Raw genomic sequence first — 13,087 nt, forward strand, 5'->3', positions numbered from 1 at the left:
TCTAACTCAATTTAATTAGTAAACAGGGTTACATCTGGTGGTTAAAATCAGTACCGAGATTCTAGCCAACTTCATATAGGCCTACCATCGAGTAAACATTCTAGAAATAACGCGCGATTTACCAAATTTTGCCCATACGTAAATTTATATATAAATTCGTTTCACTGTCATTGTTTATATTGCTGTCGTAAAGTGCTCATTATTTGTGGAATTTTTTTTATTTGTATGCTTTTCTTTGTACCAGCAACACTATTGAAAATGGCTAACGTGTTTTTATTTGTGCCTAATATCATAGGTAAGTATGCTACATTAGAACCGCTACTAAGGATACACCTTAATATAGGTTTGCTGAATAGTGGTTGGCTAGGCCAAAGTGTTACTAATTACAATTTTTACTTTTCCTAAGTGTATACACAATACACATGCACAGTAAAGTGTCCTCTCAATAGGGTGTCCCAGGGGTAGAAGGTGTTGATCTACTGTAACCCTTTCCAATTGGTCAATTAGGCATATTTGTTTCTTTTCCAATTAGTGCCATGAGTTAGTGAAATAAGTAATTTGCATGTTTATACGACTACTCGCAACATAAATTCCATTCCCATCTTTTATGTTTTCAGTCGGTTACGACGTTGGACTTTTTCGCATCTTGTTGTATGTATGTCTTCCTTTGATGCTACATCAAGCCTTTAAATCGTGTCTTATTTATATGCACATTCTTATTTTACGCGTTTCTGGTGAATCAACAGTTACACATTCTACTTATATGTAAACACGGTATCACAACATAGAATCTCAGCTGTCGGCTGCGAGGAAATAAGTGGTTGGGCTAGGCCTGCAGTTTGTAGGCCTAAATGAATTAATTTGTTGACAATATTAATAACTGAGCTCAAAAAAGTCTTTGTATTGTATGTATATTTATTGTTATTTTATTCGCTTCTCTTTGTGCCTAGGCATAAAAGGACCTAATTAGCATAACATATATAAATGAATTGTAATTATGCTGATATTGTTTTGAATTAATATTTAATTTTGGATTAGTTAAGTTTAATAACAGGTGTGAAATCGTTTTAATCCCTTTCATTCATTTATTTTGTCAAAATCACAATAAATAACACAAAATAGCATATAGATTAGGTAATACAGAATCAGTATACACTTGACCCTTGACCAATGATCATTAAACTTACTGAACTGAACTTTCTTTTATATTGATACGTTTTTGTTCCATTGTTTGGTTTAGAAATAAGACAATCTTCAAGTATTATCAATTATTGTCGTAAGCCAAACTGTAGTTCATGGCAAATTAGGATTTGACAAACTGTGATTCGGTAAATTGAGATTTGACAAACTGTGATTCGATTAATTGGGGTTGGACAAACTGTGATTTGACAAACTGGGATTCGGCAAACTGGGATTCGGCAAACTAGGATTCGGCAAACTAGACGGACATCACACTGATTAAATATTACAAAAAACACAAAAGCATTACGTAACACATGACCTTTTATTTTTTCCTAAGGATATATACGAATTATACTAGTGATCACTGCGTGTTACCATATGCAATCTGATTACGTAACAGCCAGTGTTTGCTATGCTTTGGCTGTTGGTCTGGATGAAATCGATGGATATGCAGCTCGTTATTTCAACCAAGGTCTAAATACGTTTACTTTAGCAGTGCATTTAGGGAGTTGTTAAGTATTTGCTAATGTTAATTAGTTGCCTCCAAAAAATGGAAGAAGAGAAAGAAAACAATACATCCAATCTAAAAAAATACAATGATAAAAACTGATAAAACCACGAATAAGAGAAAAAATCAGATGTTGTTAGGAATCACAATCGACATTCTTACGGTTATGTGAGTGTAGGCCTATATTTCAATTAGACCCATCATTAGAGCTGCTTATTCCATACATTAATCTTCCAGAATACGGAGGTATTATCCTCTAAGCCCATTTGTTCTGATGTCATAACTAAGTTGTTATCAATTAGGCACTCGATTTGGTGAACTGTTGGACCTGGTGACAGATTGTTGCTCGAGTATGTGCATCTCCATGGGACTTGCTGTTCTGTACCCCGACTATGCCCTGCTCTTCCAGTTTTACAGCACAGTGACCATCGCTGGACATTGGATGCATACCCAACGGTATGTTTATTTTAAATACATTTGATGGTCTTTTTACTTTTATTATTTTACTGCAGAAGTAGAATAGAGACTCTGGTTACAAACTACCTTACTGTAAATTGTAACCATTTTTAACCATTTACATTCATTATTAAACAATTTCTATAGTTTACACTAGTACCACAAGCACTACGGTATGTTATAAAAGCGTTTATTTACGTAAACTATGGTATAATCTCAGTCGTGGTGAATTGTCTTTGCGTTAAATCATTTTAACTCCCAGGTTTTTCCAGTTTTGCCGTTCTATTTCAGTAGAAGGTGTTTCAATTAAACAATTAACAATGCTTCTATTACACGGATTCCTAACTACAACATGATTTGATTTCCTTGCTTGCTTGTTGATTTCAGAATGGGATGGAAACATCACAAATTGGTTTCTTCAAAAGATAACTGGATTCTATATTATTACTACAATTCCTGTTCTGTAAGTAGCATAATCGAAATTCAATGTTCGGTTTTGGAATGACAGTTTCAAAGTTATCTGAAGAAATTTATGATAGGCCTAACGAAGTTCACAAGGTATAAAAAGCTTTATGTATATTATACCCGCTTAATGATATAAGTCATACTAGTTTAGGCGCAATTACCGTAACTTAACTGTGGGTTAGGGTTAGGATTAGGGTTAGAAAAGCAAACGAACCTGAATGTAACCTATATTAATTATATTTTAATTACGTTTCTCTTTGACAGTATTGGGTAATGTTCGCTTTAGTTTACGGTAACGAAGGATTTTTCTGCTCGTTGTACCTTTTATATCATACTGAAGGCCCGGAAAGTAAGTATGTCACATGCAGCCCTTACGAAATATTGTATTATAGTATTTAAATTCAGCTTCTTTTCGAGATTAGTTTTGCAAACTAAAGAGGAGATTTCTTTTCGAGATGGGCTTGATTTTTAAAAGAAGCCCACGAGGTTTTACGGTATAGGTTAATGCAGTGTTGTGTAGGCAATTGTATTAAAATTGTGAAAACGAAGAACATATTATATTTAGAATGAAGATAGACCTAACAACTGTAGCCCGCCATAGCCTGCCTTCAAATGAGTGTGGCATATTTGTTTCTTTTCCAATTAGTGCCATGAGTTAGTGAAATAAGTAATTTGCATGTTTATACGACTACTCGCAACATAAATTCCATTCCCATCTTTTATGTTTTCAGTCGGTTACGACGTTGGACTTTTTCGCATCTTGTTGTATGTATGTCTTCCTGTGATGCTAATAAAAACATTTATTAGTTGTATTCATATGATTGTCGGTCGAAAAGTTTTGCTACAGTCTGAAGAAAGCAATTGCAATTCGTGCAGTTAGACCAACAGCAGAAGTTAAAATGAGGTTTAATTATCATAGGCTTGTATCTAAGTAGAAACATTGCTTGTACACAACTGTTTGAGGTAAAGGTTTTTTAATAGCTGCTGCTTGATCTTAACCCTATAGTGGCACTGTTGAAGCTAACAAAAGGAACTTTTGATTTGCGTTGACTTGGGACTTCTTAATTTTATTTATTATTATACTTAATTATATTATATATTATATGTCCAAAGTCGTCGTCCATTTTGAATGAAATAGAAATGACGAAATGCTGTAGAGTTTGACAAAAATTGCCAAATCAAACTCAACCGCATCTTAACATGACGTCATGGGTCGTCGCAAATCGAAAGCTCCTATAATAACATATAGATTAAAGTCGCTCATTTGACTTAAGTAGTTTATAATTGTTTTCCCTTAGTACAATCAATTTTTAAACAAGAACTATTAAAAACCTTGTATCGTAAATGTATACTGGCGCAATATAACTTTAGTGAGTCACTAGGCTAATCGTTTTATGAAGTTATACTTTGTAAAAGGCCGGGTACGATATAGTCTGTGTAAATTGGCCTTAACTCATTCCGGATTCCACATAAACGCACGTGTGTAATCGAAGATTCGGTAACAATGTAAGTGTAATTTACTATATTAGGCACACGAACATCCTTAGACGATCTACAACATAGTCTAATCGCATTACCCCACCCCCCCCCCCCCCCCCCCAAAAAAAAAAACCCAGGAAGAATAAAAAAAGAATAGATAACAACTTTTAATGGGCCATTTGGTAGTTATTTTAATAAAGTTATGATAGTATTTGTGAGAAGATTAAGTAATGCGATTACACTATGTTGTAGATCGTTCGTGTGCGTAATATAGTAAAACATTATTAAAACATTCAGCTAAAAAAATATACTTCCGGTTTGACTATTGTGCATGCCTGAATAAAAATTACTGGTAAGTCCATTGGCTTGGTGGGGAGTAGAGGGAAGCGAAGTCTACAGCCGGCTTTCCACCACCACCACCACTTAGAATCTATTTGCACGATCGAACATTATTATCATGAGGTCTGAATTATTGCATTGTTTTTAGTCGCGTGGACGCGACTCTATAGTTCACTATGTCGGTCGGTCTGTCAGTCTGTCTGTCGGTCCGGTATCACTATGCATTTTAGCACGCGACTTATGGCTGTTGGCCTTGTTATTTTTAACTAATCTATTCGAGCGAATAAATCGTCTGTGGAAAACCAATGAGAGCTCAGAATATTAGAATTATTAAACACGCTTAACTGGTTGTATGACGTGACGTCCCTGGAAGAACATGTTTCCCACAAACTACTGTATTATCGCATAAATATATTAGTAATATTGTTGATTTTACTATACTTTTACTATTATCACGGTACTACAGTACCTTTATTGGTTGCTCTTTTACAACAAGCTGCTCCTTCAATTCGTCCGCATATTGGAGATATCAAAACAGAAGTACAAGTAAGACCAACACTTTGTAAATGATGAAACTTAAAAAAAAAATGTATAAACACTATTTTAAAATCTTATTATTTTGACAATTTTTAATTGATTAATATCATGAACATTCCGGAATTGTATATGAATATGCTATTAAACTGAAACATAAACAGTAATTAGACCAGCTGTAGGCCTAAAGTACACAATTAAAAATTAAAAGAGTGTGGTGGTCTTTTTTTATTGTATTAGAGAAGCATAATATATGTTAACAAAGGAGCTTACGTCAATGTTGTATTCGGTTTGTTTTTAGATATTGGCATTGCTTAATCCAGTATGTCATGTGATTAGGTCATTTGACAAAGGGCTTAATGTCGATAAAAAAAAATGTAACGGTCATTTTATCCATGTCTACCAGTAGCTTCTTGATTTCCATAATTCCATCCAACTGGCAGAGGCCATGGTATCTTGTATCGGCAGTAGATAAAATGAGTTAGCGTTAAAGAACAAGCTAACAAATTAAAACACAGAAACGTGTCGTCATTGATACACCGTGAGTGTATGCTATCTGGAAAAAGATTTGTGGCACTAGGTCAAAATTGAACTCAGAGACGTTTGGATTGGAGGGAAACACGTCGCTAGCCACCAAGCTATCAGCTCCACGTGAAATCCATAGACAGATTAGGCAAGGTTTTAGTACTTTATTTTATTAAAGCATTAATAAATCAAAATAGTATAAAACAATTAAACTACTTTTGCATTAATTAGGTGATCATTTAGAATAAAATGATCACCTATTGTTATTGTACTTGCATTAAAAAATTCTTCTTCTTTCTGTACACTTTTTGTGTGTCAATTATCTCAAAAAGTTGAATGGCAATGATCACAAAAATTTTACAATGTCTTTGAAATACTTTAACTTAGTCCTAATAAGCTTTTCAGCGTGATCACTCATCCGTGACGTCATTTATACGCCATTTTGTGAAATCACATTATGAATCATATCTCCATAATTCATTATCACATATTAATGAAATTCACTACACGTAAACTTCAGGTCAAGGGTAAAAATATTAGCAAATAAAAACGCACGCGCACGTAGGGTCATGCGCGTGAAATCGCGCGTTAACAATTTAAAAAGCTCAAAATTACGTTTTAATCAATTTAGAGCATGAATTAGGCCAGTTGCGTGTTTTAAAAAATTACTGCGCAAAAACACGTTTTTGCGCAGTATTATTATTATCATATTATAATGATTTACCTGAAAAAAGAGCTTCACTGTCGAAGTTCCAAAAGCACCGGAATATAATGTTATCACTGTTGAGCGGTACTGATGAAATAGATTCACAAATATTTAAAACTATTGAGCGGTACTGATGAAATAGATTCCGACAACCTGTAGAAATATTCAAAACTGTTGAGCGGTACTGATGAAATAGATTCACAACCTGTAGACATATTCAAAATGTAGGCGGATTGAAGGGAAGCTATCTAGGGGTTTATCTCAATGCAGATATCGGGCCTCAATCAAATTTGTACATCCTAAGAAAAATGATTAGGCTTTGTGGGCTATTACATTGAAAACTAGTTATATTCATGGTTTCTGTCTTATATTGGGATAAAAACACATAGTGTGGCCAGCCCCATACAATAATTTATATTGCAAATCTTTAAAATATTATTAATCTCTTACATTGCCGGGTTTAGATTGTGATTGAAATTTTCTAAATTGTATTCTTTGAACTCTAGCAAACTCTTTAAAAAGTTACACATAACATATGCGTTGCTTTAGTGTGCACCAAACGTTAGAGGGCAACATACCTGACTGTTTAAAAAAGGTAGAAAAGAACCACCATTTGTAAAATTCTTAGTACAGTAGAAGCCCTATTACGGACCTTCGGAGTCCAAAAACATTTTCTACTTAATAGGAGTGTCCCCTGAATATATACTTTGACCGTACTGTTTTTTCGGAGGATTGTTTCCATTAACAGGAGCATATTAGGAAAGGCTAATCGAAAAGTGGAGTCATAAAAATATTACTAAACGTTAAGCATCGGTTATTCAAAACAGACTAATAGGCTACATGTCCATTTTAATCAGTGAAAACGTCCGGAAATTGATCAGTTTTAACAGCAATGTTTATGAACAATGACATTTCGCAGGCCTAACCCTGGAAATGATTAATCTCGGTTTTGGCGACTTTTTTTTATTCTCTCAGATTTCCTCATCTTATCGTGTGCCTGTTATATTAAATGCAGCTTTAAATTTAAAATTCTCTGTCTGTCATTCCGGCACGCGGATTCATTGAAAGCTAGGTAATAGATTCATAGATTACCATTCAACCAATCCGTTCAGCGTAAACATACCATCGAACACGACCTCGAATTTCTATTAATATCTCTATTAATGATTGTTTGACAATTTCACAATACAAATAAAAGGCTAGTACTGTACATTGGAATCGGAAAGCAAAGAAAGGCTCGGCGATACATCCACACCAAGGACTTCCAGCTAAACCATGGCTAGGATACGTGTGAATAACAAGAAAGGATGGCTGATAGTGATGAGTATTTTTGTTTTGAACTTCTTCATCTTCGGCGTTATTCACGCGTTTAGCTTTGTGTTCGTAAATTTGCAACGAGAATTTAACGCTACTGCAACAACTCTTGGTAAGTGCTTGTTCACACGGAATCATGTGACTATTGTAGGCTTCTTACATGAATTCAATGAGTACTTTAACATACATAGTCGTCAGGTGAGGATTGTAAGTATGTTGCAATTCTTCTAAATGCATCATTCTGATTTGTTTGTCCGCCTCGACCATGGGATGCCATTTCACATTATTTTCTTCAAGTCATTATTTTTCCTTCCGGTCAACGGTTAAAAACGCATTCATCCGATAATAATATTAATATTAATAATGATTTTAATGACCTAAATAAATTTAATTATGATAATTAAATTTATTTAGGAGATCCTTTGTTTGTAACGGTGGTAGGCCTGGCACAATACCTGGATATCAAAAAATTTGGCCTAGACCTATAGGCCTGGCTTGGCCTAGGCCTATATACATTTTTAAATTTAAAACTGAGAGAAAAAATAAGAAAGAAAAAAAATATTAACAAAGCAACAACACAAGAGAGAAAAAAGAAATGACTATCGAATGTATGTCCAGGGGCGGACCCAGGGGTGTTGCCCTAGTGGCCCGGGCAACACCCTTAATTTCATACTGAATTTTGTTTCTGCCACTAAATTAAAATTGAGTCCATTTCATCGTATACAATATCCATATTTATACGTTATAGAAGTCCAGTCTGGAGAGAATTTTGTAAATTCCTAGAATGCACAGCAGTCACCAATAGGCGCACAGATAAGTGTAGATAAGTTTCTGAGCATGCGCAGAATGAGTTTCTGATTGGCTAGTTGCTTGTGGTGCGCGCGTCATGAGAGCAGGGAGATGTATCTCTCTCCTGATGAGAGGTACGAAAGGAGGCCAAAACACACGGGAAAAACCCGTCATATGGGTCGTCGATTTGTTCATAATTATTGCGTTTTTCCATAATTTAAGGCCAAATCATAATTTTGCGTATAGTTCTTTGTAACAAAATGTATTTTAAATGGAACGCTACAAAAATAATCCTCCGCTTAATCAGTGCATGAATACCTAATAACCAGACAAGAACGTATCTTTGTTACGTTTTACTATAAATCCATTTTCATTATCGCGCAATCCATTTTTCTACGGAAGCGTTAAAGTGCCATTCACATGACGACTTGTCGAGATAATTTATCTTGTCAAGTCGACATAAATATGACTAGGCCTATTATGTCGACGCTTCCGTATTTTTTCAGCAATTTAGTAGTATAATAATACAATTTTGATTGAATAGTGAGGGATTAGTTACAGTGTTGACTTTGTATACACCATTGGTAATTTACTGAAAATCCAAAATGAACTTGTGTTATAATACAAACAAAATTATTCAATCAAAGATCAAAGAAACGCTCTACTACACATGAGAAATAGATGTCGGTCGATAAACTTCTGACGACGACGAAAACAACGACAATCAGCTAAATGTATTCGTGATTTTATTTCATCTCTGGCTTGTTACATTATCATGACACATTACCGGACTTCCCTCCTCTCGCAATGAACGGCAGTAGGCCTACAGCTCTTCCCTATCTAGGCTCGTGTATGTAGCCTACTAGTACGTCATTCACAAATTACCCACGCATAGCAGTGTTACTAGCGCCATCACAGATTACCTCTAATCATGGGGAAATAAGTTATATTTCTCCATGCTCTAATGGAACAAGCATTCACACATGAACGTTGCGTCAAAAAAAAATTTATCGACAAACGAAATATAGGCCTAGCCTATATTCATTCATTTTAAATGTTAGGCATATTGCCAAGGCTAATAATTGATTTGTCCATAATTATTGCGTTTTGCCGGGGGTTTTCCATAATCTAAGGCTAATTTTTAGGCCAAATAATAATTGTGCGTATAGTTTTGTATTGCGATGCGTGTAGTACCCTATTTATCTTCACTTCCGTACGTCCGTAAATATTAGGCCGAATTTCCGTAATGGACGTTCCGAAATTTGAACCGTGTTAAGCCTACCGTTAGCAGAGCAAAGTTTGCTTCTTTCTGCAAATGTTATTATTTTCTTTGTTTTATTTTGGATGGGCTAAGCAGCCAGTTTGTAGTTTAAACGGAACAGCACGTAGAAACAAGCAATCCCTCGTCGGGGAATGTAGCCTACCCACCCCCACCCCCCCCCCCCCCCCCCCCAAATTAGCTCATACTAAATTATATATCAGCTCCTCCTGATGAATCACAAATTACATTTAGCCCCTCTTAAACTTAATTATAGATAGTGACAAAGCTCTTAAGTCCTAAGCTTAATGTATATTTATTCTTGTATTTTTCAGGTTTAATAGGTTCAGTCACATCGGCGGCTGTCAGCTTCATGACTCCTATATCTTGTCTTCTATATGAATTGACGTCCCATCGCATTGTGTCGATAATTGGCGTATTTCTTTGTTCTATTGGTATATTATCATCATCTTTCGTTAACGACGTCAGACTGCTTATGCTAACGTTCAGCTTCATATACGGAACCGGAGCAAACTTTCTTTACAACCCGTTGTTTAATCTTGTTAGCTATTATTTTCCGGAAAAACAGTCGGCCCGTGTGACATCATTGGGAAGTGCTGGCGCATCGTTAGGTAGGGTAATTAACACATTGAAACACAAGCAAGCCTGAGCAAACTCCTCGGAGTTTAGCCTGAGCAAACTCCTCGGAGTTTAGCAATAATAATTTGGCAAACTGCAGGAAACTAGTTTGCAAAATTAGCCCATGCACCTTCTTCTTGCGACATACTAGTTTGCTGAGATGTAAATGTACGTTTGGTAAAGTTTGCTAGTGTGGACTAGGCGAAATATTAATTATTGGTAAAATTGTTTAATATTTTTCATTTTCAATAAATTGCACATTTTTTTAATTTCTTTTTTTTTAGGTTCACTGACACTAACCCCGCTGATGAGTATGCTGTTTCCTCTCTGTGGATGGAGGGTTCTTTTCCAGTGTTACAGTGGTGTTATCTTCGTAATTGGACTTGTTTGTTGTAAACCACTTTCTTCGCCTCCACAAACTCATCTAAAAAGTCCTAAAAATGAACGAAGGGCCTCAAACAATGATAATATTAATAAACGCAATAAATACATGAAGTACATACACATACTTAAAACATGGGAACATTGGCTTTTCCATTTTGGAGTAGCGTTTGGAGCAAGTGCTGTTTTTTTTAATTTATTTTTTGTGGTACGTATTTACTGTCTTAATTATCCTTTCTAACTCTCCAAATACCGGACCTGAGCTGGCCCTATGTGTTTTTGAAAGGCTGGTTTTCTTGCAATATATATAATTATTAGAAATGAAGTCGGAGCCTCATAAAAATTGATTTGGAGAATTGACTGTGTTTACAACTTCCTTCTATTACAATTCAATATTATGATATTCCATTGACTTGACACCCCACACATTGTGTTTCCTGATTTAAAACGTTATACCCCAATGCTTGCACCATGTTGAATACTTTCTCGTATTAATTTCAGGTTAGTGTGGTGGAGAGTTTTGATATATCGAGTGAAAAAGCTTCTACACAGGTCGTCATTTTGTCAGCTGCACAGATATTAGGACGAGGGTTTTGTGTACTATTTGGAGATAAGTTACCAGTATCTCGACCAATGGCACTTGCGATTAATGGTCTTATTGGTGCTGCAAGTTCTGTATTATTGTTTTTCAATGGCAGCTACGCTCAGATTTCTATTTCTACGTCAGGTAAACCATCTATATTACAATCAGCATCTATCTCTTCTCTCACGTTCAGCCATTCAGCTGTTAAATGAAATATTGGCAAAGATGCGTTTTTTAGATAATTTGCTTGATTGCAGCAATTCTCGGACCTTTTCTCTCCACGTCACAATCAGATCTCAGAGAATGACTTTTTTTCCTCCCCCCCGTTGACTCTCATATTAAATTATAATTTATTTAATTGTCTTGCTAACCCTTCTCATTATTTAGTACACCAGTCATTGAACAATGTATAATATTAAACATATTTCATTGATCTGTCTCATTTTGTAATTTGAATGACTGTGAATTAATATGTATATTTATTTATATAATTTAGTTACAGGATTTGCGATCGGATTCTATTTTTCATTAATATATGCAGCTGGTATAGAGGTATTTGGATTGGAAAGAAACTCCGAATCTGTGGCATATACCATTATTTCAATAGGTTTTTCAACACTCTCGATTCCATTTCTGTACGGTGGGTAGAATTTAACACATTTAATTTAATGGTGATGATGATTATGGTGGTGGTCATATTGATAAGCGTGTCAATGATGATAGTGATAAGCATAATTATAATAGTGATAAGCATGTCAATGATGATAGTAATACACGTATCAATGATGATAGTGATAAGCGTACCAATGATGATAGTGATACGGTACCTATGATGATAATGATAAGCGTACCAATGACGATAGTGATAAGCGTACCAATGATTATAGGATAAGCGTACCAATGATGATAGCGATACGCATGCCAATGATGATAGTGATAAGCATACCAATGGATGATAGTGATAAGCGTGCCAATGATGATAGTGTTATTAGCGTTCAAAATGAACGATAATCCTGCAAATGATGATAGTGAAGCGTACCAATGATGATTGTGATAAGCGTACCAATGATGATAATGCTAAGCGTGACAATGATAATGCTAAGCGTACCATGATGATAGTGAAGCGTATCAATGATGATAGTGATAAGGCGTACCAATGATGATAGTGATAAGCGTACCATGATGATAGTGATAAGCGTACCATGATGATAGTGATAAGCGCACCAATGATGATAATGCTGAGCGTACCAATTATGATTGTGATAAGCGTACCGTGATGGTAATGCTAACGTGAAGATGATAATATGCATTAATATAAGATTAATCGCCCCCATATTCGTCTTTTACAGGAACGTCGTATGACAATACAGGCAGCTACAGCATCTCAATTTTAACAAGTACGATTGTATGGATTTTATCGTCTGTTTTCTTTACATTTACCACCATCTATCTTAAACGATTGAGTTGTCGATTTCAGTCTTTAAACAATACTTCTTCCATCGATCATAAAACAAACGTTACTATCGGCAATATTGGCCTACGTCTAGAAAACGAAGCAGAAGTCGGAGAAGAATTATTATAAACGTCGGTCTATTTTATGTTTTTCATTAGGCTACCGGTTCTCATCAACCAATCTTTCATCATTTTGAAGTTGATTGTTTAAGCGAATACAATGTATCAACCATTAAGTTAAGCGCCGACTATTTGAATAAATGAAGTCAGAATTATTAACTGTAATAAATAGGTTTATCTATAAAATAATTACAAAAGTTTTATATATTAGGCCTACATTAAAAATATTTATTTTTATATGATATGCGTGTTGTCACAATAAAGAATGTTTTTAACAGAATGTTTGTGTGAATTCTCATCTGAATTCAATTTAATTTCATGACGGCAAACCATTTGTAATGAGAAAATATTAATAAT

At 35.0% G+C, this 13,087-nt stretch overlaps 3 protein-coding genes across 7 annotated transcripts in view; all 3 read left to right on the forward strand.

Moving 5' to 3' along the window:
* Positions 1 to 13,087, forward strand: part of LOC144854083 (alkaline ceramidase 2-like) — an 81,639-nt gene that overhangs the window by 32,634 nt on the left and 35,918 nt on the right. The gene's annotated exons all lie outside the window — the stretch shown is intronic.
* On the forward strand, positions 104 to 4,108 carry LOC144854175 (CDP-diacylglycerol--inositol 3-phosphatidyltransferase-like). Of its 5 annotated transcripts, none has more exons than XM_078712070.1 (6): positions 104 to 295; positions 1,520 to 1,654; positions 1,993 to 2,146; positions 2,534 to 2,609; positions 2,876 to 2,960; positions 3,343 to 4,108. In XM_078712070.1, the coding sequence occupies exons 1-6, from the start codon at positions 226 to 228 to the stop codon at positions 3,489 to 3,491; spliced, it is 669 nt and encodes a 222-aa protein (XP_078568196.1). In that variant the 5' UTR covers positions 104 to 225; the 3' UTR covers positions 3,492 to 4,108. The 5 variants fall into 5 exon arrangements, with proteins under 5 accessions (XP_078568196.1, XP_078568200.1, XP_078568199.1 ...); XM_078712074.1 differs by lacking the exon at positions 104 to 295 and adding an exon at positions 572 to 651; XM_078712073.1 differs by lacking the exon at positions 104 to 295 and adding an exon at positions 598 to 655.
* Positions 7,440 to 12,974, forward strand: LOC144854081 (monocarboxylate transporter 1-like). The gene is made up of 6 exons (XM_078711965.1): positions 7,440 to 7,620; positions 9,891 to 10,187; positions 10,479 to 10,783; positions 11,077 to 11,302; positions 11,655 to 11,798; positions 12,508 to 12,974. The coding sequence occupies exons 1-6, from the start codon at positions 7,470 to 7,472 to the stop codon at positions 12,738 to 12,740; spliced, it is 1,356 nt and encodes a 451-aa protein (XP_078568091.1). The 5' UTR covers positions 7,440 to 7,469; the 3' UTR covers positions 12,741 to 12,974.

Source organism: Antedon bifida, chromosome 10 (assembly GCF_963402885.1).
Source record: "Antedon bifida chromosome 10, ecAntBifi1.1, whole genome shotgun sequence".
NCBI lineage: Eukaryota > Metazoa > Echinodermata > Crinoidea > Comatulida > Antedonidae > Antedon > Antedon bifida.

Excerpts from the sequence above, each read along its gene's own strand:
- LOC144854175 (XM_078712070.1), top strand. The coding sequence starts at position 226 with ATGCTTTTCTTTGTACCAGCAACACTATTGAAAATGGCTAACGTGTTT. Across the intron at positions 296-1,519 it reads ATTTGTGCCTAATATCATAG|GATATATACGAATTATACTA; the intron begins GTAAGTATGCTA and ends TTTTTTCCTAAG. Across the intron at positions 1,655-1,992 it reads AGCTCGTTATTTCAACCAAG|GCACTCGATTTGGTGAACTG; the intron begins GTCTAAATACGT and ends GTTATCAATTAG.
- LOC144854081 (XM_078711965.1), top strand. The coding sequence starts at position 7,470 with ATGGCTAGGATACGTGTGAATAACAAGAAAGGATGGCTGATAGTGATG. Across the intron at positions 10,188-10,478 it reads AAGTGCTGGCGCATCGTTAG|GTTCACTGACACTAACCCCG; the intron begins GTAGGGTAATTA and ends CTTTTTTTTTAG. Across the intron at positions 11,799-12,507 it reads CTCGATTCCATTTCTGTACG|GAACGTCGTATGACAATACA; the intron begins GTGGGTAGAATT and ends CGTCTTTTACAG.